We start from the raw sequence: 27,862 nt of genomic DNA on the forward strand, positions 1-27,862 counted from the left end.
ATTTATTTATTTATATTAGTTGATTACTTGAACCATTGGGTAATAGCCCAGTGGCTACCAGCCGTCACTTTCCAAGGGAGGTTTTGGGTGCAAGTCTTGCCAAAGAAAAACTTGAGATAATTAGAGGATTATTAAATGGTTGAGAAGCACCTGGACACTAGTCTGGCAAGGAATTAGTGGATACCAAATGGTACATGGGATCAGAGGGTTTCCATCCAATTCCCTTTTCGATTACATTGCATGCATGATAGATCGTTTTAGGAAATTAATTAGTTAATTGTTTTATTAACTTATTCCGCATATATATAGTTAGTTAGGTTAATTTATTATTTAATAAATTGAATTAAATTATATTAATTTATTTGTTTAGTTAATTAATCGTAATTAATTAGGATGTTTATGTTTTATTAAAAAGTTTTAATTAGACATTTTAAATAATGTAAGTTTTAGTTATTTACACTTCAAACCCTAAGTTCTGAATAATTAATTTGAGATCCTTTCAAATATAAGCATCTATTGTTTGGGGTAAAAGATGAATTTTATAACAATACCCCAAAACAATAGAGTACAAGTAACGTGACTGATTGTCACATTAGTTCACATATATGACATGCCATATATATGTGTAAACCTAGATATATTAATATCCATAGACGTGTCTGGTCTTGTTCCGAGCTTGCCAAAAAGCACAACTTTTTTCTGCAATGTTACTGACTCAGTTAAGAATTCCACTTACTGTTTGAAGAAGGGAGTTTACCGATTAGATATCTTAGTGTTCCACTTATTACTACTAGACTACGCATAAAGATTGTATGGTGCTTATTGAACGTATGGAGAAACGGATTATTGATAGGCACAACAAGTACTTAATTTTTGCAGGACGAGTCCAACTAGTATGTTATGTTCTCTCATCTTTGCATGTATATTGGTCATCAGTTTGTATACTACCTAAGAGTATTATCGTTGATTTTGAAAGCATAATGAAAAAGTTTTTATGGAATCATGACGACATGGTGAGAGGTAAAGCCAAAGTAGCATGGAAAGACCTATGCCTTCCGAAGGCAGAAGGTGCATTAAGGATTAAGCGAGTTGCTAATTTTAATAAGGCACTTATGGTAAACCACATTTGGAGTTTGCTTACTCCTAGAGAATCACTATGGGTTAAGTGGATTCGCTCGTATAGATTGAAAGAACGCAATTTCTAAGCTGTTCCTATGAACCAGAACTTTAGTTGGGGATGGCAGAAAAATATTGCAACTTCGTGACTTGATTAGACCTCATATATGGACATGACTTGGTGATGGGAAGAGTACACCACTTTGGTTTGATAAATGGGCTCTTGAATGTCCTCTAAGTAAGAGATATATTTTGTGCAAGCTATACTCTACAAAGCACGGTTCCTGATATACTGAGTGAAGGAGTATGGAAATGTCAACATTGACCTACTATGGCACTATCGCAAATTAAAGAGTCTCCAACTAAAAAATTGGTTTAGAAAAAAAATGTTTTAATCGAGTAAATTTAGTCATCTATAAAATATTTATTCCGTTATTTGTAAAATCTTTTTTTTTTATGTTTACTTCTTTTGAGTTTTCTCTATATATATCTAAGAGAGGATAATTTTTTTCCTTCTAAATGGCACTCCTCTTTTCGTGCCAACTAAGTTTTTTGCTTATGTAACATTTTCTGGTAATTTTAATATTTTTTTAAGATATATTGACATTTAAATCTATATTTTTTAGTGCTTATGTAAGACATTTGCCACGTCATCACTTGTCTACGTGGACATTTTTTTTATCAATCATAAAATAGCAAATTAAAAAGCCAAATATAAGATTATAATTCATGACCTCTAACTTTAAATATTATGCATAAATCACTTGATCTAACTTAATATTTATTTAGCTTTTGCAAACTAAGATAGATATTTAGTAAATATTAAAAGTAATTAAAAGACATTGATAATATAATTATCAATCTTTGTAACTTATCACTTTTTTTGTATTTAATTATTATTGTACGTAAAATATAATATAAACTAGATTATATTATTATTTAACTTCCTATCTTCACTTTTATAGCTTTTTTTCTCTTTTATTTCTTATTCTACTTTATATATAGTCCTTTCAGATTTTACATGCATAATAAAAATATAATTATCATTAAAAGTTCTTTTAGCTATTATTATTATATAATATTTATTAATACTTTTAACGTATATATGTTAATTATTGTTTTCAAGTAATTTTAATTAAAATCTTATATTGGTAATCAATCTAATGTAATGTATATATTAGCATGCATCGCATCAGGATTAAGGATATAAAGATTATTAACCTAAATAAACTTATACTCTTGATTTATATATGTTAATTATTGTTTTAAAGTAATATTACTTAAAATATTATAATTTTAATCAACTTAATATATATTACTTTAAAGTTTAACCGTGCATTACACAGGACATGATCTACAGATCTAGTAAGCCAATAAAGGAGGATTTTTCATACACACTTTAAGTAAAAGCCTCTCAAAAAAACTCTCAGCTCAAAACTATCCAAAAACTTGAGCCGACCTCATGGAAAAAGTTATACCCCTAATTAGAAAAGAAACTATACGTTACATAAAAACATTACAGGGGGCTGTTCTCAGGCAAAAATGTTGGGAAGCAAGTGGTGGTAGTGGCTCGAGAACAAGGACTCGCGCGAACCTTAAAATATTGAAGAGTATTTATATTTATGTGTTTGTTAATGGAAGAATTTTTGAGCAAATTAAACAAAACACGTGACTACGTTTGAATTTGAATTATAAAGGTTTAAAGCTCATTGCAAAGTCAGTTTTTGGTACCTATCAAAATCTTGTGTGACAAATATGGCTTAATGCTTTAACCTAAAAGTTGTTTAACATGATTTCCTTTCTTTTATGCATATAATTTTGATTTTCAATTTTTCTTTCTTTCTTACTCGTATTTTCTGTATCTGCATCTTCCTCATATGTAGTTTCTATGCCTTCTGAAAGGCCTATTCTTGATCCCCGAGAGGCTATAAATAAGGTATATCGGCTCAACATTCGGACATATAAAAGAAGTCCAGAAAGGTTCGCCGGTCATTATGGATCTAGTGGCATGACGGGGCAAAAGAAAGGGGGGGGTGGGTGGGTGGGTGGGTTGGAAACAACTACGAAGCTAAATTTCAATTTTATTAAAAACACTTTCTTAATTTGACTTTTCACTTTTCCAAAAGTTGTAAGAAATACATGGTTGCTCCGTCTTTCGGAAACAAGTGTATATAAGACATAAATTTATGCATTAATTAATACTACTAGCACGTTACCCGCGCAATGCGGCGGTGGTCGTGACAATGCCGTTGTAGTGGGGGGCCGAGTGTTGGTGGTGGAGACGGCGTCGGGTGGTGTGGATAATTGATGTAAATGGTTAATGAAAATATATTAAAGAATAAAGGATTGGTAGTGTAAATTAATCATTAATGTTATGGGGTACTGTATGTGGAAATATTTTAAGGGGTGCTAAGTGAAAATATTACATATTTTCAACACTTCTATAAATAAAATGGGTTATTTCTTTTATAATACTAGCCCGGTGCCCGCGCGTTGCAGCGGCTAAAAGGTAATGACAATATGAAAGATGCGAGGTGAGGCGACGACGATAATTGTAAACCAAACACTTGTGTTAATAGGTAGTAATTTCCACACCCATTATGAATGGGTCAAATTGAGGTGTGGTTATCTAAAAAAGAATCAAATTAAAAGTGACAAAAACAAAAGAAACCGATTAAAATTATCTGCCGGTGAAATACAAAGAGGATCTGTAATCATTTTGTTCCAGTAAATGAATTGCTTTTATTACCTAAAGATTACAATAGTAACAAACTTTCATTATGAATAACAGTATGAAATTCCAACAATTTAGTTGTTTAAAAGATACTTGTAACAAAAGACAAATTCTAAAACAACATAGAAAAAAAACAGGCTTTCATAACATATTTCCCAACTGACCAAAGTATATTGTCTAAGAAAAAGGCTAAATTCACTAATGCAACAAACAAAAGGCTAGTCTCATCAACGACTTTTACATACGTGCAAAGAAAAGACAACATAGCACCCAAGCACATGGTATCTTCGACGACAAAGGTCTGACATTCAAATATTCATATAAACCCAAGGCCGACAGTTTGAGTGACCTGAAATCAAGCAGGTCAGCACTAAAATCATAAGCTGAAAAAAAAAGTAAAAGTAAAGTAACTCCCAATGCCGTCTTCCATGGGTTTTGGGTCCCAATACCGTCTTCGACGGTGTATGAGGGAGGTTGATATGTAGACAGCCTTACCCCTACCAAAGGTAGAGAGGCTGCTTCTAGGTTCTACCATAGGTAGAAAAGGACCTCCAGCCTTGCTGGGCATGAGGATCGAACCCATGACCTCTGTTTCCAGAGGCATAAGCTCCAACCATTGATCCAACCCAGTTGGTTTTTAAAAGGAACCTAGCATACAGTATTAAAGTAATAAATAATAATACAGTAAACTAACCCGAATAAAATGAGCATACCGCGTTAGATGGACCGGTAATAATGCTGGAACCTGAATAAACTGCAAAACAAAACAGTAAACTGTACATGAAGACATAGGTGGACCAGTAGATCCTCACACAATTACACTAACTTGACCATTTATTTTCCACCTCTACATAAAAGTGAGAGACCAATGTGCTATAGTAGAAAAATTATTGACAGCAAAACGAAGCCAAAGCTAAAGAGGATAAGGCTAATAGAGTCTTGGAAGTGACATTTGCTGCATTAGCTTTCCCTGTTCCATCACAGCCACCTTGTTGCAAATGCCCCACACCTGCAAAGTCTAAGAATTTTCAATGACACGGTCATATTACTTTAATGCTGAATACTAAGCAAAGTAACATGAGTTTACAAATTCATGAAAATGGTTTTGGCCTTGGAACGGCCTAATAAATACTTCTGCAAATAATACTCGGTGCGAATAACTTATACTCGATGAAAGGCTGTAGCATTTGACATATAATTACCTTATTGATCTTGTGCTGATGAATGCTATTGAGGTCCTCATCTCCATCATTTGTCACAAATGCACCTCCCTCTGACTTCCCTTTTGCCATTGTGAATACTTATAGAAATAGACACAGAGAACACTAACAAAATTTAACTAATATGCAAAGATTTAAACTTATTAGTTGAAATACAGGTTGGGAAACGTATCGCAGAAACGTCATATGTTCATCATGTCTTCTTTTAAGTATAGAATTCCATATATTATCTTTAAAGAATACCAAGTTCACACTTTCTATAAATACAACTCATCTTGTATACTCTAATAAATACATAGAACACTTTCTATCACGTTAGACTCCTTACAAATTATATACCAAGGTCACTTTTAAAGAGATGCATCATGCTAACTACAACCAGGGTAAAGTACGAATTAGAGGATCAATAATTTTCATGATGCACGTTGTAACAGTGACCCCGGAAAGGGTTCCTGCGCATGTAATTCAACAAAATCATGTATTTTGCATTACATCGCATCAAGTCAGCCAAGAGAAATTGTACAGAAACAATAAAACTTTTCATATAGGCAAAAACGACAGAAAATCTATTTTAAAAGTATAATGTTCTAGGGGACTCTAGTTGGAGGCATCAAAAGAAAAAGAAAAAAAAATCCACCAACTCTAATAGATTTCACCATAACAAATAAGACAATAACACAGGATCAGCTAATGAATACTGATTCAATCAACATCTTGTGGCTGCCGAGTCAGCTGCAATCTCATACTTTTTTTCTCATAAAATACATAATCACACTTGTTAAACACATGTTAAATAGGAAGCCTTTTAGTATATGTTTGGTTTTGGGAAAAAATAATACATATTGTCGTTGGTTACCAACATTGTTAAAGATATATCCATAGAAAAGTAAAATTATCACTACACAAAAAGTTATGCATAAAAAAAAGCAACTTAAAATATTTTGACTCAAACCCATTTAGAAACTTAGAACATACTATGAATACTTTCTTGCGCAGAGGCCAGAAAGTTGGCTTCTGCTTAAAATACAAAGTGAAGCAATTACTATGACAGCTATGACTACACAATAACAGCTATGATTATTACCAGCCGTGCTGTATCATTTTTTGCCTGCACAAATTGAAACATTTAATAATGAATGATGTAGCATGTACAATAGGTTTCTAGATACTTCTAGTTCAAGAATGAAGAACTTACTGTTGCTAGCTTATGTGACAGAACAATACTCACCTCGTCTCCTTTCTCAAATTTCTCCTGCCAAATGAAAAAAATTCCAAACCATAAAAATGAAATCCGAATTTTTAAACTTGTTATGTACGAAACCAATGCAATATTTATTGCATAACACCTCCTTACATAAATATATACAGACACTTTTTATTGCCATGATCTTATTACAGGTAACTACATTAGACACAAACATTTTTGCAATAATATCTCTATGGAACTCAAATCCTAGAATTGCCTAATAGATTTAAAATTAAATCCTTAAAACTATCATGACTACCAAATACCTAATACATATGTGTTAGAATATCAATCTTCTTTAAATCAATCAAACAGCTTTACATTTTCATTAACGCGCATTGGATTCCCAACCAAACCCTGGATATTCAAAAAAAGATGTCAACTCGCTGCGGAACCTTCCCAACCCGGCAACAATTATCAATCAAGAAACTATAAACAGTGGTGGCAACTCTGAAGACCCATATAAAAAGCACCAAAACAATCAAAACCCCGACTCTTTGAGTCATTTTATCAAACACATTGCGTGCATGACCAAACATCATTTTTATAAGCAGTTTGTACTTTGTAGAAGACAAAAAAAAAAAAAAAATTCAATCTTTTAAATTCAACGCCGAACAAATTCAAAACAAATCATAAATGTATAGTAAAAATTTAAATTTATAAAAAAAATTATAATAGATTTATGATGGCATCAGTTTGATTGTAATTTGTGGCTATTGATCTGTAAATAATATTTAAAACTAAAATATGCGAGTAATAGATTTATAGTACGGGGATAATGATAAGATACAATAATAATACATACATACCGTATCTATTGTGTGGATTCAAAAGGAAAGAATCGCATGGTGAAAGTTTAATCACTTTCATTGGCCAGATCGACATGGTGAAGAATATGTGAGGTGGAGATGGCGTATATGGTAGCGGGCGGCGACATATATCTGATTTTTCAAAATATGGATCATCATCTTTATTTATGCGATGAGGATGCCGGCGTTGAGTGCCCCCTGTGATCGGGTGATGCCAATTTATGGCAGCGGTGGTGATGGACGGCGCCGATGGAAGGCAGTGGTGATGAAAGGCGGTGGCTGAATATTCGTGTGTGTCTTTCGGTTTGGCAGACAAATAAGGAGTGTGTATTTTATTTGTGAGCAGGGGTACTTTTGGTAAAAAAAAAATTGCTTAATTTTTTAATCCCGATACCCTTTATAAGGGTTTATAGATAGTATAGAAAAAGATTGGTAGTGTAAATTAATCATTAATGTTATGGGGTACTGTATGTGGAAATATTTTAAGGGGTGCTAAGTAAAAATATTACATATTTTCAAAACTTTCATGAATAAAATGAGCTATTTCTTTTATAATATAGTATAGATTGGTTGATGATTGGTGGTAGGTGAATCATTCAAGATAAACTAGGTTAAAGATATTTTAAATTTAATTAACATACGATTATATGTTCGAAAAAAAAATTAACATACGATTATAAGAGACAAGTCGTCCGATTCAATTAAGAAATATGTATATTTTGTGATATTTTTTAATTTTAGTTTCTCATTCAAGATATTTATTTAAAAGGATACGAAAAAGATTTTATAGAGAATGTAAATTTTTTTTCGACTACTAGACAATCTTGATGAATATCAAAATATTTTCAGGACATCTTTTACCAATGAAACGATGCATATTTTATTGGCGTCAAACATATATGCGATACTCGTTACGTTTTTATTATGAAAAAAGTATAAGTATGTAACTATATGTTAAATAGAAATTAACAAAAGTGTAAAAAAAATTCTTCAAACCTCCTGAAAATACCGTAAAAAATGCTCAAAATCATAATAATCTAGTTGTTATCATTAGTTTAAGCTGATACAAGGCTAGTGAAAAAAAATGTGTAACAAGTCAAATTTAATTCTGGTTCATCATTACATCAAACATTCAATAAAGGAGACTCATACTCTAATTAACCAGATCTATTTAAGTTTCCTCTTACACATAACTTGTTATGGTTAATTGCAAGATCGAAATATAAAAATTTGGATTGAAACATTTAAAGTCTTGAAGTGCTTTCGAATTTGGATTACACATAACTTGTTATGGTAATCAACTAGTTAATTAACCCGGGCATGTTAATTAAAATTATAAAAAAAATTAAAAAAATTTATGTAATGTTTATTTTTAAAACATTATAACTTGATATAAATCTAATAATTCAACTAAAACAATAATTATATAGTTAATAAATCAATTAAATAAAAAATATATATTTTATTTGTAATATTATATAAGAGATATTTTTTATTCTTTAAACAAATGATTGATATTTTTATTAAACATGTATTTATTTATATATATGACATCATAATTAAATAAAAAAATTTTTAAATGAAATATATATTTGTTACATCAAAAACCTAATAATAATACGTATAAAAAACAATCTTGTTTTATTAATAATTAAAAAATAAAATAAAATTATAAAGTCACAAGTCATGTTAAAATTTTCATTCTGGAACACTCGAGTCTCCCTTAAGCTGTGAACAGCTTTTCTATGTTCATCTAGCCGTCCCAAAATTGGATTTCTCATATACACTTATTATCAATCAATAATATAACGGCTCATCACATTTCACACACATTTCATATCATCATATAAATATATAAATTCGGCCATCGTTGATATTCCATTTCAATTCAACAACATTGTAACAACTTTATCACCCCACCCATATTATACACACATACACAAAAATGGCACAAATAGTGAACAACAAGAAAATAGTACTAAAAGATTATGTTAAGGGATTCCCAAAAGAATCCGACATGATCCTTAAAACATCCGACACAATCGAACTCAAAATTCCAGAAGGCTCAAATGGGGTTCTTGTAAAAAATCTTTATTTGTCTTGTGATCCTTATATGCGTGGTCGGATGACTAAAACTCAAGGCAGTTATGTTGATTCATTTACTCCTGGTTCTGTATGTATCTTCTTTTTTATCTTCTTCTTATATATAATAATTGTTTAATTGTATATATATACAAGGGAATATGATGCTGTTAGCACCTAAGTTGGGTGAAAAACCCCTTACATACCTCTCTTTTAAAAGGTAAAAATCATGGGGCCATGTACTTATTTAAAATATTAAAATAATAGTATGTGAGGGGTTTTCACCAAGTTGCATAACAGCTCATACTTATTTTTCCCTTTATATATATAGATTTCTTTATGGATTTTTATAACTGGAACCCCGACAAGGGATGTTGTATGTAATTAATTTGAAGGGACGATTATCTTTATGTACAATATAATTATTTTATTTTATTTTTTTGTATATTTTTATATTGAATTGAGTCATACTCGTATTGTTTAGTGAAGACATTTATTTTTATTTTAAATATGTACTAGGAATCTATGTTTTTATTTATTCTTGACTTGGTAGATATTTTGATTGACTTAATTAGAGTCTTCCATTGATTGATATATGCATATATATATGTATGAACCGGAATTTGTATCTGATAATAGTTCTCGATTTTGACTTACGGGCAATTTATGTTTGTAATTGAATATAACATTTACGAAGTGTATCTAACTTGTCACGTTTTGGCATTTTGCTATCATGTGTATCTAAGCTTCAAATAATGTATGTTGTGTTTCAAACTTTGATTTTTGTTGTTGTTGTTGTTGTTGTATGTACTCTGTTACCTTTTCATCAGGTAACGTGACCCATTATTTCATAAATGTTGCATCCATATAAGGTGTCATGTCATCAAAACCAACGACATTGAACCAAAAAAGATACAATAGCAGTAGGTTGGTAGTATGTGACATTCGATAAATGATTCATAAGCAACAGACACAATATCAAAATATAAAAAGTGAGATTACATACTTGGACCTAATTTTTTGATATGCTAGTTGATAAAAGTTTGTTTTATTTAAAAAGCCTTTTCTATAAATATCTGATTTTTGGAGTCAATCTTGGAATCTCCCTAATTTTGTATGTTAGCTTATGGATAGATTGTCTACTTCTGTTCCAAAATTAGGAGTTGCACTTAGTATTCTTAGAAGCGTAGTTGATGCAAATCTTACATATGTTTTAGGATGACTAGCTGCAAGTTCACTACCATTATGCGAGATAAAGGGGATAAGTAGAAGTGTTAAGCGCCCATACTATTCTTTGCTCCAAATTCAAAATTTTGTTTTGACATATGTGGTCTAATTAGCTATATTTTGAGAACCTAAATCGACAATGGTTCGTTATATGTGCTAAAGCTGTCTTACTGTTTTTTTGAAACTTGATTACTTAATAACATGTTCCAGGGGCCTTTCTGCACCCTACTTGTGTGTTTGTTAATTTTGCAAGATGAAAGTGTACTATTTCAGCTGATGTTCTCATGTACCCCCTATTATCTTGCAGCCTATAAATGGATATGGAGTTGCTAAAGTCCTTGATTCCGGGCATTCAAACTTGAAGAAAGGTGACCTAGTTTGGGGAGGAGTTGGTTGGGAGGAATACAGCATTGTCACTGCTCCCGAGACTTTAATTAAGATTGAACATACTGATGTTCCGCTTTCTTATTATACGGGAATTCTTGGTATGTTTTCTGTTTAAAACTTTGTAATATATCTATGTGTATAGATGTGTGTGCGTGTGTGTGTAAACATGATAGACTTGAAAAGTTGATCCTAGGAACATATACGATGTTATAGATGCATTCAGGAAATGAATTATGGGGTACAGGCTTCTTAAAATCAAAAAATATTGTCTTAGAGGTTAACCAAAAAAAGACATTGGCTTCGACAGCCATGTACAGCACATGTAAATTGGGATTTGGAACTTAAATGATGCTGAGTTTTTTCTCTCAAAGTTGATTCTTCAAAAACTTGTCACATAGGGAATTACCTTAAATCATGTTATTTTAGCCTGTTGCTTATATAAAAAAGAACTCACTCAAAAGGTGGTTACTTTGTATTGATTAGCTCTCTATCAAATCTAATGTATAGTACAACATGTTCATATCATGGCAAGTATAGTATTGTTTAGGAGGAGATGGTTTATGTTACATATTTTGATTTTTGTTTCTTTTGACTGTTTATAGGTATGCCTGGTATGACTGCTTATGTTGGGTTCTATGAGATTTGTGCTCCAAAGAAAGGAGAATATGTTTACATCTCAGCAGCTTCAGGTGCAGTTGGTCAGCTAGTTGGGCAGTTTGCTAAGTTGTCAGGATGCTATGTTGTCGGGAGTGCTGGTACAAAAGAAAAGGTTGGCTTGTTTTACACCGTAATCTTTGCTTATATAATTGATTCGTACATTTAATTTATCATCATAAAGATATCAGTTACATACGGATACCAATTCCTTTCTGCTTATAACCATAATAAAATTTTCATGTAATGTCACAAATCTGATAAGAATTGTTTTTTTGTTGTATCTTATAACCTAAGGTCGACTTATTGAAGAACAAATTTGGATTTGATGATGCTTTCAACTACAAGGAAGAGCAAGATCTAGTTGCAGCTCTAAAGAGGTTAGCTTTTGAGAATCCAGAGGTGGCAAAATGGGTGGGTTGAACTAAATGGGTTTGGGTTGGGCTGAATTGAGATTGGCCAAATCTTCTATTAACAACTAGTGTATGATTATAAAAGAGAACATTTGAATAATAATCTTGCTTTTTGAGTTAAATGATTAAAAACGTTTTTTTACACATTCGAGAATACACTTTTGGACACCTTCAAACCATTAGTTGCGTGCAGCTTTATGTAACCTGTTTCCTTTCTGGCTACTTTCTTTTTTTACTTAATTTACATGTCTGCCCTATTCATAAGTTACTAGTTTTATATTGCTGCCTCTGAAATAAAAAAGTAACCGATTAGCCAATTTAGCTTCCTGAGGTGTCTTGATTTTTACATAATATGTCAGGTACTTTCCTGAAGGAATTGATATTTACTTTGAGAACGTTGGGGGGAAGATGTTGGAGGCGGTGCTCTTGAATATGCGGTTAAAGGGGCGCATTTCTGTTTGTGGGATGATCTCACAGTACAACCTAGAGCAAGAGGAGGGGGTGCGTAACCTGTTGTCCGTTATCACAAAACGTCTAACCATGAAAGGGTTCATCGTGAGTGATCATTATCACTTGTATCCAAAGTATATGGAAATGGTTATACCCCTTATTAAAGAAGGGACTATACGTTACATAGAAGACGTGGCAGAAGGACTTGAGAATGCTCCTGCAGCTTTGGTTGGGCTGTTTTCGGGCAAAAATGTTGGGAAGCAAGTAGTTGCCGTGGCTCGTGAATAAGGACTTGCACAAATGCTGGTAGATATGAGGTGTGTATGCATTTGCTAAATAGATCGAAGCTTATAAAGTGTTCGAAGTATTGTATTGTTATCTTTTATGTTTTCTGATAGAGGATGGGATCGGAAGCAATAATTCAGTGTAATTTTTATTATCATTCTATACTTAATAAAACATATAAACATTGTCTTAATATTTAGAATTTTATGTGTATTAAAATTACTTATCTTTCCATCGAATATATTTATATCTGAATAATCTATTCACGGGTGCTTGGTTGACAAGAAGGAATGGATAAGGGAAAGGGAAAAGTAAAGGTAAAGGGTAATAAATACTATCATTATATTAAAAAAAGGGTAATGGGGGAACCCTAGTCCTGATACCACTTTTGGATACCCATCGACCCACCTCGTATGAGCCATATGATGCCGGTAAAATACCTCCATCTTAATCCTCACATGATCTGGGAACCCCAAAGGATCGAATCTATGTATTTAAACTTCACATATGAGTCTAGGCTTCATTGGTAACGGGTACCTTAAAGGAATTATTTTTTGTTCTCAACGGGGATTGAACCTAAGACCTTAAGGTCATCAAGTGTTTGCTTTTACCACTAGGCTAATTCCTTGTTGGTATTATATATATATATATACTGCTAAAATGTTTTCTCTCACGGACCTATACAGACTTTTCATTCATACAGTACATCATTTTCTTTACTCTTTTCTCTCATAGCCGATCCAATCTTGACACAATTCTACAAATCTCAAGTTCTTGATAATAATATTAAATAATAATAACTTATCTTCTAGCAAAGAAAAGTTTCAATAGTAGGAATAGGAGGGAAAGAAAGACCACTCAACCCACCCGAAAATTTAACAATCGCTGCCCCCTCCTCTACGACCGCCGCTGTCAGATGGCGGTTGTTGGAGCCTATCGTCGGATGGAGGTTGTTGGAGGTGATGTTGGACGACAGTAGTTGGAGGTGATGTCGGACGTCGGTAGTTGGAGGTTATGTCGGACGGCGGCAGGTGATGTCGGGTGATAGTGGTGGATTGCAGCAGTCTTAGGCAGAGAACGGAGAAGGAAAATAGAAGAGATTTGTCAATTGTGAGTAATGATTACCTTACCCCTCAAATTATTGGGTAATGCTCCATTACCACTTCTAAATATTGATTATCTTTGCTTACCCCTACCAAGCATCTATAATCATTCCCTTTCCCATTCCTTACCCCCAAATAACTCTTACCAGGCATCCCCTGACACAAAAATTCAAAGTCAATAGTATTATCTATTATCTATTAGACGCGGGAAGGGCCAAGGCCCACCTACAACTAGACATGGGCCCAAAAACCGGTTCCAAAAAAACCGGTTCGGATTATCTAGGACCTGGAACCGATTGGAACCGGTTTACTTTCGGATCCAAAATTCCGGTTCCAAACCGGTTCTTGGACAAAAAAACCCAAAAAAAATGGTCAAACTTTGACCAAGAACCGGTTCTTTGTCACGTTGACTGGAACCGGATTCGGTTCCGATCTTTTGCCCAACTCTACCTACAACGCCCACAACGTTTTTTTTTTCTTTTTTTTTTGTAAAGTTAGTTTCGATTCAGACGTGCTGGAAGCAATTTTAACCAACAAATCGCTAGACCTCCAACCCCTTCTCATGGAAAATACCTTGAGATGAGAAACCCAAGACTCGAACCTGAGACCTTGAGTAAAACTCACCTCCGGAGCCCATATAGTGGATTTAAAAGATGTATAAGTGTATACTTGTAAAATTTGATTCATTTAACCACTCAGCCCATTGAAGGCCCATCCGAAGTATGAAGCTTGAAACCTCTACTATTTTTTTCTTACTACTTTTTACTAACAGAATAAAATAAAAAGTCGTTTATATGTTTATTCCTTTTTATGTTTATTCCTTTTTGGCAATTATATAATAAACAAAGCATATGTGTCAGTTTTCTCTCACAAACCACTGTAGCTTTTACTATAGTATTAACTTTAGCTGTTACAATATCAACCGTTTTTTTCCATTTCTTTTTAACCTACAGTAAAAAATTTTGTTTATCAACAAATTTCATTGCTTGTTTTATACTACCGTATCTTTTTTGCAGTTACCCCATTTCGTTATAGTTTTTGGATCATTTTCTTACATTGTGTTTTGAAGTCGTTTGATAAAGCAAAAATATTTTGGCCTTCCCCAAGTCAAAATCTTGGATTCGTCATTGATGCTTCATCATTATTTGGTGTATGAAGGTTGAAAAACGAATAACTCGACTTCACAGAGTGAAGAGTCAGGAGCTTATCTCAAATACTCTATCGACTCTGGGGATTTTTATGTTGGTCAGCATGTTTTCACAAGTTTATTGTCTGTTTTTTCATGTTCCCGTCAATATGGGGTGTTTGGTATAATGGAATGGAAAGAGTGGAAATGGAATAAGAAACACTTCTCATGTTTGGTTGTAATGGAGAATAGGAAAGAGAATCAAGAATAGGGAATCGATTCCATTCCCTCAATTCTCTATGAAATGTAAAGAATTGATGAGAATGGAAATTTTATATTTTTTTTTTTGTTTTAGTGATGTTATATGTATTAAATTTGATTATTATTTAAAATTTAATATTTTTTTTATATAATCATTCTCTACTTGTACCAAACAACGAAATCGATTCTCTTTCTAAATACTCATTCTCTTTCCCATTATATTCATTCTCTATTACATTTTCATTCTTTTTAATTTACTCCTACAAAGACCCCTTATATCCACCGACCAAACACACCTAATTAGGATAAGGAAAGCAAATATATGGTCACAAATAGATATGCATGCACCGCTTGGCTTCTAGTATTTCATAACTATGGGACTCACCTTACAACTCAAACAACAGTTTTAATTAAACACCCAAAAAAAATGGCAGAACAAGTTAACAACAAACAGATAGTTCTTAAAGATTACGTTAATGGGTTCCCAAAGGAATCCGACATGCTTCTCAAAGCATCAAACACGATTAGCCTCAAGCTTCCACATGGTTCAAATGGGGTTCTTGTTAAGAATCTTTATTTGTCGTGTGATCCTTACATGCGTACCCGGATGAACAAAATTGATCCTGGTTATGTGACTTCTTTCACTCCTGGTTCGGTACGTTCGTGTACAACTACATGATGCAAGTATTATATATTGTGTAGATGATTACATTTTGTTGTAGCAAAATCATTCCTCTTTACTTATTTATACTATATATTATAAAGCTGATTTTTCCTAGATTTTCAACATTGAACTTGAAATTTTTAATATTGATTTTAAGTACACCCCAAAATGCTCCTCCTATCTATTCTATATTTATTTAAAATAACTATAATACCCTTTCTCTCTCTTCAAATCTCAACCAATCTAATCTTTTTTCTCTGTCCTCCATAAATCATTTATTCACCTAGATATCACCCCACCATCTCATCGCTGCAACATGCGGGTACTTGCTCTCGTAAAAACTAATATATAAACAATATGATGCAAGTACACTCTCAAAGACTCTCAAAGACGGTATTGAGACCCAAAACCCTTAGCAGACGGCATTAGGAGTTACTTTACTCTATGTTTATTCTAGCAGGGCTTAAAGATATAAAATAGATGACGAAAATCAATGGTAAACACCCTGACCTTTAGAGAAAGAGGTCAGGGGTTTGATCCTCATCTATGCAAAGGCCGGAAATCCTTTTTTCCCATTTAGGTAGAACCTGAAATAACCTCTATACTTAGATAAAAAGTAAGGTCTGTCTACATTTTTCTCTCAGGCTCCCAGGTATTAGAGAGTCCGAAACCTATGAAAAACGGCATTGGGCAATTCCTCTTACTTTAGGATAACCCCAAATTAAAATAGTCCATTAAACAAGTTAACCCACTTTGAAGTTAAATATTTAAAAACTGCCTGCTGTTTTCTCATGATGTTATTGCATATAGATTATTCTTAACTAATGTGTAACTATGATTGTGACACTGTAAAATTCATATTTAAACTCTACAATACTCCACTTAACTGTAAGATTGTTCTATTCAATATATATATATATATCTATATATATATTTATAGAAGTCTTGTCAACAAAGAATAACAAAAACAACAACAACCTTGATTCCGGACATGAACAGGAAATAACATTATTTGATGAAGATTGAATATGATAACTTTTGTTTACTTGTAAGATAACTCTAACTTCATTTAATCAACTTTGGATTACGATAATTCGAATTAGTAGACTTATACGGAACTCTTATAACCCTTCTTTGTTTTTTTTTATAGTTATAGCTAGCACTTACCGTAATGTATATTTATATAGAACATTTTCGTCATATGGGGCCCCTTTTTTTAGATCTCGGACACAGGGCATCCAAAAATATTTGCCGGCGTGACACCCATATCGGTAACAAATATAGGAGCAAAATCATGAGTACTACTTCAGTTTCTAAACTGAAGAGATGTTTTGATTTATGACATTTAGGGTCCGTTTAGTGATATCTGGGATTCAAAAGCGACTATAGATCCTTCAGCTGACCATTGCTTTGCATAATAACAAATGCAAACATTTGTGAGAATGGTTCATATACCATGACACAAACCTCAAGTCTCATTACAATAGTATCACGTGTGAGCCTATAGTTGACACACTACACTTCCTTATATTTTAGGAAGCTGCCTCATTGCGAAATGCATGGGAAGTTACTTGTTCGCTTATCTTAGGGGCCTTTGTACACTCCGCTTGTGGTTTTTTTCATATCAGTTAATGTTCTTTAATAGCTGGTTACCCTTATTTTGCAGCCTATAATTGGATATGGAGTAGCTAAAGTCCTTGATTCTGGCCATTCTAACTTCAAGAATGGTGACTTCGTTTGGGGAATCACTGGATGGGAGGAATACAGCATTATCAATGATCCTGAGAATCTATTCAAGATTGAACATACTGATGTGCCTCTATCTTATTATACTGGAATTCTTGGTATGTTTTCATATTATACAAAAATTCTTGGTATGTTTCATGTCTAAACTGATTTTGGTTTGGATGTGTGTTCGTATCTAGTTCCTGTAGCAAGAATATGTATACATGTATGTGTACGTTGATAAATATTGGTTTGTGTCTATGTGTATGTGGGTTACCTAACCTGCCCATTTTGCGACCACTAACTTTTCCTTATTTACGATCCTTACATTGTTCGTAGGTATGCCTGGTAGGACCGTTACCATACCTGCCCATTCTGCCTTCTTTACCTTTTTAAGATTTTAACATTCCCTGGATTGTTTTTAGGTATGCCTGGTATGACTGCTTATGTCGGTTTCTATGAGATTTGTGCTCCAAAGAAAGGGGAGTATGTCTTTGTTTCAGCAGCTTCAGGTGCAGTCGGTCAGCTCGTTGGACAGTTCGCAAAATTGTCCGGATGTTATGTTGTTGGGAGTGCTGGTACACAAGAAAAGGTAGGTATGTTTAATTAAAGCTAAGCAGAGTTTCTGCTCATAATTTTTGACATATATATAGCTTATCTCCAAGAAATTAGCTGATTTTTGTTTCCTTTAAATCCTTGCTCCAACTATTACAATAAATAATATCATACTATTGTCACAAGCCTAATAATGATTATCGCTTTCTTTTGTCAATGAATATTTTTTTATGTGTATTGCATCACTCAAGGTTGATCTGTTAAAGAATAAGTTTGGATTCGATGAGGCTTTTAACTACAAGGAAGAGAAAGATCTCAATGCAGCTTTGAAGAGGTTAGCCTAAATGTAGTTGCCAAACGCTTAGAGTAGGCCATTTTGACTTGGGTTTCATCGCTAGCAGGTCAAATTAGTAAAAAGGCAGTTAAATGTAATGCGGTTCAAGTGGGCAGAAAGTTGACCCAAATTGTACTTAATGGATACCATTTCTTAAGACGTTTTATCAAGGAAAAATAATTTTTGAAATAATTTACATTTTCTAATCATATTTGAAACGCTAAATCTTCAAAATGATAAATATAATGGACAAGAAGTTTTTCGGGTCAATCCAACAGAGCCAACCCATAGTGACCATTTTAATTCATTACCCAACCCACCCAATTTGCCACCTATAACTAAGACAAAGTGGGACGTTATGAGGTTAGGCCTTTGAGATTGTTTTATTTTATTATATATGTCAGGTACTTTCCAGATGGAATTGATATATACTTTGAAAATGTTGGTGGGGCAATGTTGGAGGCAGTACTTTCGAATATGAGAGTTAATGGTCGAATTGCAGCATGTGGGATGATTTCACAGTACAACGACCAAGGGGATGGGGTGCACAACCTATTTCACATAGTAACAAAGAGTTTGAGGATGCAAGGGTTCATTGTGTTTCATCACTATCACTTGTATCCAAAATATTTGGATATGGTTATACCCCTTATAAAGGATGGAACAATAAGTTACATAGAAGATATCGCAGAGGGGCTAGAGAGTGCACCTACGGCTTTAGTTGGGCTGTTTTCGGGAAAAAATGTCGGGAAGCAAGTTGTGGTTGTTGCTCGTGAATGATCCAATACCTCTTTAGGCTTATCTTTCATCTTTGGAGGCTATATACATGTTCATATAAGTATACGTACTAGATCTATTATCTAGTTAGACAATGTAGCAAGTCAGTCATGGAGTACGGGTGTCGTTTTTCAGGATATTATAAATATCTGCGTGTTTTTGACTAAAAGATTGAATCTATGTGAATATATAAGTTCCTTTAAGTGAATATATCATAATCCCATTCATGTTTATATTATTGTATGTGAATATATTTTTCTTACCTTTAAGTGACCCCTTAGTTTAACTATGTGAATATCATCTTATCATGTTTTCGAGAGACAGGTATAAATATTTTACCCTTTTATGGCTTTTACATCTTCTTGGCCGGAGGTCCTAATGAAAGCAGTCTTTCTACCTTTGGGTAGATGTAAGATTGTCTACAACTCACCTCCCTTATACCCCGTTCATAGATTGGATACCGTTGTTGTCGTTGTTGCTTCAAATTCAATTGTGTTGCCAATAATATGATTGCAATAAAACACATAATGAAGCTCATCCTTGTCCCTCAGCCCCATTGGCATGCTTTTCTACCACATTTGGTCTTTTATGTAATAAGGTTCTCGGTTCTCCCGGATAAGTTCTATGAAGGCTATAATGTTATACAACATTGTAATTGTAATAAACTATAATCTTTAATCACGAAAGTGATACATCAATAAGATGTGCTGAATTTGTGAACCGCTATTGAAATTACTTCAAAAAGATTAACCTTGGGAAGAAAAAAAAAAAAGATTGTATGGGAATACTATACATGGTTGATTTGGCTACATATCAGCATGAATAATGTATCACATTATATAAGTTTTACAACTAACTATACAAGTCATTAATGCACAATTGTGATAAATCCATACAAAATAAAGTACTAATGGTACCAAGATTACCTCCCATATCAATACTGAGTATTACCTGTATGGTAACAAATATATACATATCAATATTAGTACTATATTGCTGTTCAAAAAAATATATATATATATATATATCAGTACTATATGGTCACAAATACATACATATGAATAATATCAATACTGTATGGTCACAAATACATACATACATGTTTGACTATGTATCCAATCCATCAGATTACCTCTCAATAAACTTTTAACATCTTCAGTGGTTCCTAGCTAAACCTCACATTAATCCACTGGCTATATCACAAAAAATGGCAGAAGAAGTGAACGAACAGATACAATACTAGTTAAAGATTATGTTAATGGGTTCCCAAATGATTCTGACATACCACTTAGTACTTCCTCCACCATTAGCCTCAATTAGCTTTCGCATGGTTCTAATGGCGTTCTGTTAAGAACCTTTATCTTTCTTGTGATCCTTACATGCGTATCCGGATGAACAACACTGCAGGTAGCTAGTTACATTGATTCTTCTACTCCTGGTCCGGTATGTACTTAATGTGTGCAAATATATTTGTATCAGTTTTGTTTATTGAGCCATACTTATATTTTCATTCTTTTAGTAGGAAAAAATATACTATTGACAGAAGTGACTTTAGGTGAATGGGTGAGGAAAATTATAAAAAAAACTTAGGGGTGCGTTTGGTTGTAGAAAATGTAATTCTAGTTTTTCATTTTTAATATTTTAGAAAATGAATGAGGTTTTCCGTTTTTAGGAAACAAATGAAAATTTTGAAAACGCGTTTTCATTAGAAAATGCTATTTTCATTATTCATTTTACGAGTAATGAACTAGAAAATATGTTAAAAATGTGAGATAGGAGAAGGGCAAGATGAAAAATGAAAAACAATAAAAAGTAGACATTTTCAGGTTTTCCATTAAAAAAAAACACTATTTTCTATTTCATGGAAAACTTTCTTGAACACTAAGAACGCGTTTTTTTGTTTTCCATGTTTTCTTGGAAAACAGAAATGGAAAACAAGAAGTGTTTTCTAACAACCAAAGGCACCTTAGGTGTTTTGATTCAATTACAAGTAGTTTGGCTTGTTTACATCCCTATTACGAGTAAATCACAAGGGAGTGAGTATTTCAATACAAATGCTTATTAAACCCATTCCCCTATAGCTCAATCAAACACCCCCTTCGTAGGATAGAGAAAGGGGATGTATGGTCACAAATACATGCATGTACGGCCTGGCTTCCATTTCATCAACTTAAGCCACAAAATATTACTAGCAACATTTTCAGTGGTACCTATTGCACTCTGCTATTCATCTTTTAGCTAAAACACCAAAAATGGCAGAACAAGTTAACAACAAACAGATAGTATTTAAAGATTATGTGAACGGGTTCCCAAAGGAATCCGACATGCTTCTCAAAACATCAAACACCATTAGCCTTAAGCTTCCACATGGTTCAAATGGTGTTCTTGTTAAGAATCTTTATTTGTCGTGTGATCCTTACATGCGTACCCGGATGAGCAAAACTGAACACGGTTACATTGACTCTTTCACTCCTGGTTCGGTACGTACGTGATGTATTTCTAGATATATTTTTTGTATTACATTGACTCTTTCACCCCAAAATTAAATAGGCCACAATACAAATTAAACCCACATCAAAGTTAAGAACTTAAAAACAGCCGACTATTTTCCTAATGAATCTATTGCATATAGAGTACTCTTGACAATTTAACAAGTAATATGGTGGATCAAATAATAAACCCCTCTCCTTTGGAGACAGACGTCAAGGGTTCGATCCTCACTCTCTAGGTCCTTCTCGAAGCTGTCTATCTACCTTAGTGTAGGTGTAACGTTGTTACCTCTAACCTCTCCCATACCTCGTTAGAAAACGGGATTGGGTATGTATATTACGAGTACTAAATTAATGTTGACATTTCCATAACTGTGACAAGTGGAAAAAATAAGTTTTTGAAACTTTAAGTTGTAAAAATCATATTTGAAGTTGACAATATCGCACTTAATGGATTGCAATGGTAGCAATTGAGATTGATCTATATATAATGCTCGTAGTATATATTGTTGATATTTTGTCAACAATTTTGCTTTACATAATTCTCGGGGAGTATATACTTAAGGGCCATAAATATGTACTATCTTAGATAATGTTTTTATATACCTAGCTATTCTTAATTTGCAGCTTATAGTTGGATTAGGAGTTGCTAAAGTCCTTGATTCTGGGAATTCGAACTTTGAGAAGGGCGATCTAGTTTGGGGTGTAACTGGATGGGAAGAATACAGCGTTATTAATGCTCCAGAGGCTTTAAACAAGATTCAACATACTGATGTGCCTCTATCTTATTATACAGGAATTCTTGGTATGTTTTATGTGTATACTGATTTTTGTTTGGATGTGTGTTCATGTCTATATACATGTACGTGTATGTTGGTACGTATTTGTGTGTGTCTATGTATATGTATGATACATTGTTCGTAGATATGCCTGATTTGACCCATTATCAAACCTGCCCATTCTGCTATCTTTACCTATTTATGTTATTAACTTTCCCTGGATTGTTTCTAGGTATGCCTGGTGTGACTGCTTATGTCGGTTTCTATGAGATTTGTGCTCCAAAGAAAGGGGAGTATGTCTTTGTTTCAGCAGCTTCAGGTGCAGTCGGTCAGCTCGTTGGACAGTTTGCAAAATTGTGCGGATGTTATGTTGTTGGGAGTTCCGGTACACAAGAAAAGGTCAGTGTGTTTAACATAGTTTTTATTCGTATAATTGAGTACATACATACAACTTTAATTCCTTGTGACAAGCCTAATGATAATGGCTATTCTTTGGTCTTTGAATTGTTTCTTATATCTACTCCCTCAATCAAGGTTGATCTGTTAAAGAATAAACTTGGATTCGATGCGGCTTTTAACTACAAGAAAGAGCAAGATCTTGATGCAGCTCTAAAGAGGTTAGCCTTAAACATAGTTGCCAGGCAGTTTTGATTTGGGTTTCATCTCTAGCATGTCAAATGAGTAACAAAACTAAAATGGGTCAAGCGGGTGGAAAGTCGCCTAAATCGTGTATCTGGATACCGCTTTACTAAAGTTTTTATCAAGAAATATATATATGTTGAAATAACATAATTTACGTAATCATATTATGCGACCCACCCAATATGCCACCTATATCCAAGACAAAGTGGGACTGTTTATGCCTTTAGCCATTTGAGATAGTTTTGTTTTATCTGATATTCAGGTACTTTCCCAATGGAATTGATATTTACTTCGAAAATGTTGGTGGGGAAATGTTGGAGGCAGTACTCTTGAATATGAGATTCAATGGTCGAATTGCAGCATGCGGAATGATCTCACAGTACAACGACCAAGGGGATGGGGTGAGCAACCTATTTCACATAGTAACAAAAAGTGTGCGGATGCAAGGATTCCTTGCCTATCATTACGATCACCTGTATCCAAAGTATTTTGATATGGTTTTACCCCTTATAAAAAATGGAACAATCAATTACATCGAAGACATTGCAGAGGGGCTAGAGAGTGCACCTACGGCTTTGGTTGGACTGTTTTCAGGTAAAAATGTCGGGAAGCAAGTCGTGGTCCTTGCCCGTGAATGATATAATATCTAAATATTTTTTTTGTCTTATTTTTCATCTTTGGATGCTATGTACATTGTACACGTAGATATAAGTATTCATATCCATATCCATATATCCATTAGTTAGTCAAGTAATGGAGGAACGCCAGACAAGCGGAGCAGTTGTTGTTCTGCACCGGGCCGACAACTTAGTGGACGCCAACGCCAAATTGCCCGTACCCCCATGTTCTAATAATATTTAGACCTGTATCTACTCACTACATAGAGTTACTAATAAATTATGGGTATATTATGTGTCAACATTAACCTCGCCCAATCCATGGCCCTCTTATTGGAACCTTGAATATCCTTATGATAATTGTTGATATTTACATATACCTACTTACATTGCAGGATATTCAAAACATCTACGTTTTTTGTTGACTAAAGATTCAATCTATGTTCTGCATTCCAATCCCATTAACATTTAAATTATTGTACGTAAGCAACGTAAGTTCCGTTACATGACCCCTCATTAACTATGTGACCGTCGCCTATTACAAAAGGCGCTTTCATATTCAGTTGTATCGCCAATAATATGACTGGCAGATGAGTAACACACACAATGAACCTCATGCTTGTCCCTCATGGCTCCATCGGCATGTTATCCTACCACATTTGGTCTTTTATATGATATAGTACTCCCGAATGAGTTCCTAGTCTGACTTTTTAAGTCTTTTTCTTTTAATTTCAATCATAGATATTTTTGTTCGTATTATATAGTAGTTGATGAAACTTATATATAAAAAAAGTACATTTAAAACTAAATTCATTCATATATTTTATAACAAGTCTTATACAATACAAACAAAAATATATATGGTCAAAGCTTAAACAAAGATATATATGGTCAAAATTTAAACAAAAAGACTCAAAGTCAGTTTAGGACATTTAAAATGGTATGGATGGAGTATTACATTGTAATAAACTATAATTCTTCACTCATGAAATTAGATACATCAATTAGAAGAAGCGTTGAATTTGGATAACTAAGGCTCTGATTTAACCACTACTGGAATTACTTCAAAAAATTTGACTTGTAATTAAAATGTTCACGCCTAATTAAAAAGATGCAAAGGCAATGATTTGGCTATCTTTCAATATTGTATGGTCAGAAATACAGACATACATGTTTCACTTTGCATCCAATCCATCAAATTGCCTCTCAATAAACTATCAACATCTTCAATGGTTGATGGTTAAACCTCACATTAATCCACTGGCCATACATCTTTGAATTCCACTAGAACAGTTATATCACGAAAAATGACAGAAGAAGTAAACAACAAACAGATACTTTTTAAAGATTACGTTAATGGTTTCCCAAAAGAATCTGACATGCTACTTAGTACTTCCTCCACCATTAGCCTCAAGCTTCCACATGGTTCTAATGGCGTTCTTCTCGTAAAGAACCTTTATCTTTCGTGTGATCCTTACATGCGTATCCGGATGAACAACACTGCAGGTGGTGACACTGATTCTTTTACTCCTGGTTCGGTACGTATTTAAGGTGTACAAATATATTGTTTTGAATTATTATTGTATCAGTTTTGTGTATAGACCATACTTATAAAGTGATATGCATATTGACTAAAAAACATTTAATGTTATCTTATCCTGATTGACTTCAGTAGCTAGGTGCTCCCTCAAAACTTCCCAGATAAAATAACCATGTGACCATTTGTGGACACTATGTAGAGAAAAAACATGTGGATAACAAAGGAATTTATGATATTGGAAAAACTTTATTAGCCATTCATATATGATACCAACTACAAAGAGAGTTGAATAATTTAGGGGATTCCTTTTTTAATGGCAAATATACTATTCTGCTAAATTATACCGAATGGTACTAAACTATCCATTGCCAAGGCTTAAACCTTGGTCTACCTATGCAAGAACCTCTATCTCAAAATGCCTGGATAGATGTCCTTTTGAAGAATTGCAATTCGATACAATAAAGTTGAGTAATAATTACCAAAGAATGTAGATATTTGGGCCAACTAACAGGAATAGTTTTCCTATGCCATAGCCCATATATAGTAGACCTTAAGTTTATATACATGTGGTGAAGGTTTTGGTTTGTAGGATATCGTTGGACTTCATATTCGATGTTTAGTTGGGGGAAAAAGATGAAAATTCGATGCCTCTTTCACTCTTTGCCAGATACATGAGAAAGTTACTTTTTACAGATATGAGGCGCCTTGCTGCCTCCATGTACATGGCTTGATGCATTTTTCTTATACTTAAAGGAGATAATGTACTCTCTCAGCTTATATTCCATATAACAATTCTTATTTTGCAGCCTATAATTGGGTTAGGAGTAGCTAAAGTCCTTGATTCTGGGCATTCAAACTTCAAGAACGGTGACTTAGTCTGGGGAATGACTGGATGGGAACAATATAGCATCATAAATGATCCTGAGAATCTATTCAAGATTGAACATACCGATGTGCCTCTTTCCTATTATACAGGAATCCTTGGTACGTATTCAGTTTAACCGATTTTAGTTTACGGAGGCACCTCCATCTCTTTTTTCAACAGCAATTTATTCCCAAACCAGCAAGGTGATAGTTGCCTAGTTAAAATACAAAATGTGATTTGGATTGGAATTTGCATCGTCGAACTGTTGATATTGATACCATGGGGTCTTAAAGAGTATACACCGATTGAAAGTCAAAATAAGTAAATGAACATGTCTACCTGACGCCAGTCTTTACCATTCTATGATTTCCTTGGATTGTTTCTAGGTATGCCTGGCATAACAGCTTATGCCGGGTTTTATGAGATTTGTGCTCCAAAGGAAGGGGAGTATGTCTTTGTTTCAGCAGCTTCAGGTGCAGTTGGTCAGCTTGTTGGACAATTCGCAAAGTTGTCAGGATGCTATGTTGTAGGGAGTGCTGGTACAAAAGAGAAGGTTGGTTTCTACATTCATGTTACTACTATACTCTTCATTTTATTTACCTAATACAGTATCATATTAACTTTAATCCAAAAAGTGACAAGCATGACAGTTTTCTGTTTCTTTGGTCTCTAAATTGTTTTGTATGAGTATCATGTAAGGTTGATATGTTAAAGAATAAATTTGGATTCGATGAGGCTTTTAACTACAAGGAAGAGCAAGATCTTGATGCAGCTCTGAAGAGGTTAGCATGTAACATCAAGTAGAAAAATTTCGGTGTATATTTTATCAACGGGTCCAAGTTACGTTTCATCTCTAGTGGGTTGAACAACTTCCTAAGCCTTTTAAGAATAGTTAAAAGGAAAACGGGTCAAGCTGGTTGAAAATCACTCAAGTTGTATTTGATGGTTACAACTTCCTAAAACTTTTATTAATGGAAATTTATTTATATACAAAATATATAATTTTACAAACCATACCAAATTTGATGCGCTAAATATGCTAAAATGTTTGGAATAATGGATAGAAAGTGTTCTAGTTGACAGCCTAGTTTTACAAATTACCCAACCCACCCAATTTGCCACCTCTAAGGCTCTCAAGGTGACTTTTTTAGATGACTTCTTGAAGTTAATGTGCCAGGTATTTTCCTGACGGAATTGATATCTACTTTGAAAATGTTGGGGGAAAGATGTTGGAAGCAGTAATTTTGAATATGAGATTACATGGTCGGATTGCAGTTTGTGGGATGATCTCACAGTACAACGGCCAAGGGGATGGGGTGCAAAACCTGTTTCTCTTAGTACCAAAGAGTATTCGGATGCAAGGGTTCGGTGTGAATCATTTCTATCACTTGTATCCAAAGTATTTGGATATGATTATACCCCTTATCAAAAATGGAACAATAAGTTACGTCGAAGATATTGTAGAGGGGATAGAACATGCACCTGCGGCTTTGGTTGGGCTGTTTTCAGGCAAGAATGTCGGGAAGCAAGTCGTGGTTGTTGCCCATGAATGAGGAGTCCACATCTCTTTAGCCAGTATCTTTGCATCCTATCCTTATTTCCCTATTACTCCATGACCATACGTATTTGGAGTATATAATGCCTAAAGAGGTGTATGTAACTATGATGAATGATGAGATTGCATGAAATTAGTTAATGTAAGCAAGTAATCAGCATATCCATACTTTTTGCCATATAAACTATGTTTATGTTCTTTAGTTTC

General features: G+C 33.7%; 5 protein-coding genes and 1 long non-coding RNA gene across 7 annotated transcripts in view; 5 read left to right on the top strand and 1 right to left on the bottom strand.

Annotated features, from left to right (window-relative positions):
* The window catches only part of LOC122582551 (2-alkenal reductase (NADP(+)-dependent)-like), a 36,816-nt gene extending 24,000 nt beyond the window's left edge, over nucleotides 1-12,816 (top strand). The window contains exon 8 of the mRNA XM_043754956.1: nucleotides 12,648-12,816. The gene's annotated coding sequence lies outside the window, so the exon portion shown is untranslated. The remainder of the gene's footprint in view (nucleotides 1-12,647) is intronic.
* On the top strand, nucleotides 8,856-12,816 carry LOC122582553 (2-alkenal reductase (NADP(+)-dependent)-like). Its single transcript, XM_043754958.1, has 5 exons — nucleotides 8,856-9,298; nucleotides 10,742-10,919; nucleotides 11,424-11,590; nucleotides 11,773-11,855; nucleotides 12,248-12,816. The coding sequence occupies exons 1-5, from the start codon at nucleotides 9,071-9,073 to the stop codon at nucleotides 12,624-12,626; spliced, it is 1,035 nt and encodes a 344-aa protein (XP_043610893.1). The 5' UTR covers nucleotides 8,856-9,070; the 3' UTR covers nucleotides 12,627-12,816.
* A 2,663-nt stretch (nucleotides 12,817-15,479) lies between these two features.
* LOC122581328 (2-alkenal reductase (NADP(+)-dependent)-like) lies at nucleotides 15,480-19,401 on the top strand. The gene is made up of 5 exons (XM_043753541.1): nucleotides 15,480-15,768; nucleotides 17,444-17,621; nucleotides 17,928-18,094; nucleotides 18,309-18,391; nucleotides 18,796-19,401. The coding sequence occupies exons 1-5, from the start codon at nucleotides 15,541-15,543 to the stop codon at nucleotides 19,169-19,171; spliced, it is 1,032 nt and encodes a 343-aa protein (XP_043609476.1). The 5' UTR covers nucleotides 15,480-15,540; the 3' UTR covers nucleotides 19,172-19,401.
* A 659-nt stretch (nucleotides 19,402-20,060) lies between these two features.
* Nucleotides 20,061-20,598, bottom strand: LOC122582652. Its single transcript, XR_006321214.1, has 3 exons — nucleotides 20,454-20,598; nucleotides 20,301-20,361; nucleotides 20,061-20,119 (listed from the first exon to the last, which is right to left on the bottom strand). It is a non-coding gene; the product is annotated as an uncharacterized LOC122582652 (long non-coding RNA).
* A 667-nt stretch (nucleotides 20,599-21,265) lies between these two features.
* On the top strand, nucleotides 21,266-23,997 carry LOC122582651 (2-alkenal reductase (NADP(+)-dependent)-like). The gene is made up of 5 exons (XM_043755072.1): nucleotides 21,266-21,648; nucleotides 22,285-22,462; nucleotides 22,669-22,835; nucleotides 22,971-23,053; nucleotides 23,341-23,997. Exons 1-5 carry the CDS (start codon nucleotides 21,421-21,423, stop codon nucleotides 23,714-23,716), a joined length of 1,032 nt encoding a protein of 343 aa, XP_043611007.1. The 5' UTR covers nucleotides 21,266-21,420; the 3' UTR covers nucleotides 23,717-23,997.
* An 846-nt stretch (nucleotides 23,998-24,843) lies between these two features.
* Nucleotides 24,844-27,833, top strand: LOC122581308 (2-alkenal reductase (NADP(+)-dependent)-like). 2 transcript variants are annotated; one of them, XM_043753512.1, is made up of 5 exons: nucleotides 24,844-25,233; nucleotides 26,042-26,219; nucleotides 26,487-26,653; nucleotides 26,800-26,882; nucleotides 27,278-27,833. In XM_043753512.1, exons 1-5 carry the CDS (start codon nucleotides 25,003-25,005, stop codon nucleotides 27,651-27,653), a joined length of 1,035 nt encoding a protein of 344 aa, XP_043609447.1. In that variant the 5' UTR covers nucleotides 24,844-25,002; the 3' UTR covers nucleotides 27,654-27,833. The 2 variants fall into 2 exon arrangements, with proteins under 2 accessions (XP_043609447.1, XP_043609448.1); XM_043753513.1 differs by lacking the exon at nucleotides 24,844-25,233 and adding an exon at nucleotides 25,935-25,953.
* The last annotated feature ends 29 nt before the right edge of the window (nucleotides 27,834-27,862 follow it).

The sequence above is a fragment of the Erigeron canadensis genome, chromosome 9, assembly GCF_010389155.1.
Source record: "Erigeron canadensis isolate Cc75 chromosome 9, C_canadensis_v1, whole genome shotgun sequence".
Classification (NCBI taxonomy): domain Eukaryota; kingdom Viridiplantae; phylum Streptophyta; class Magnoliopsida; order Asterales; family Asteraceae; genus Erigeron; species Erigeron canadensis.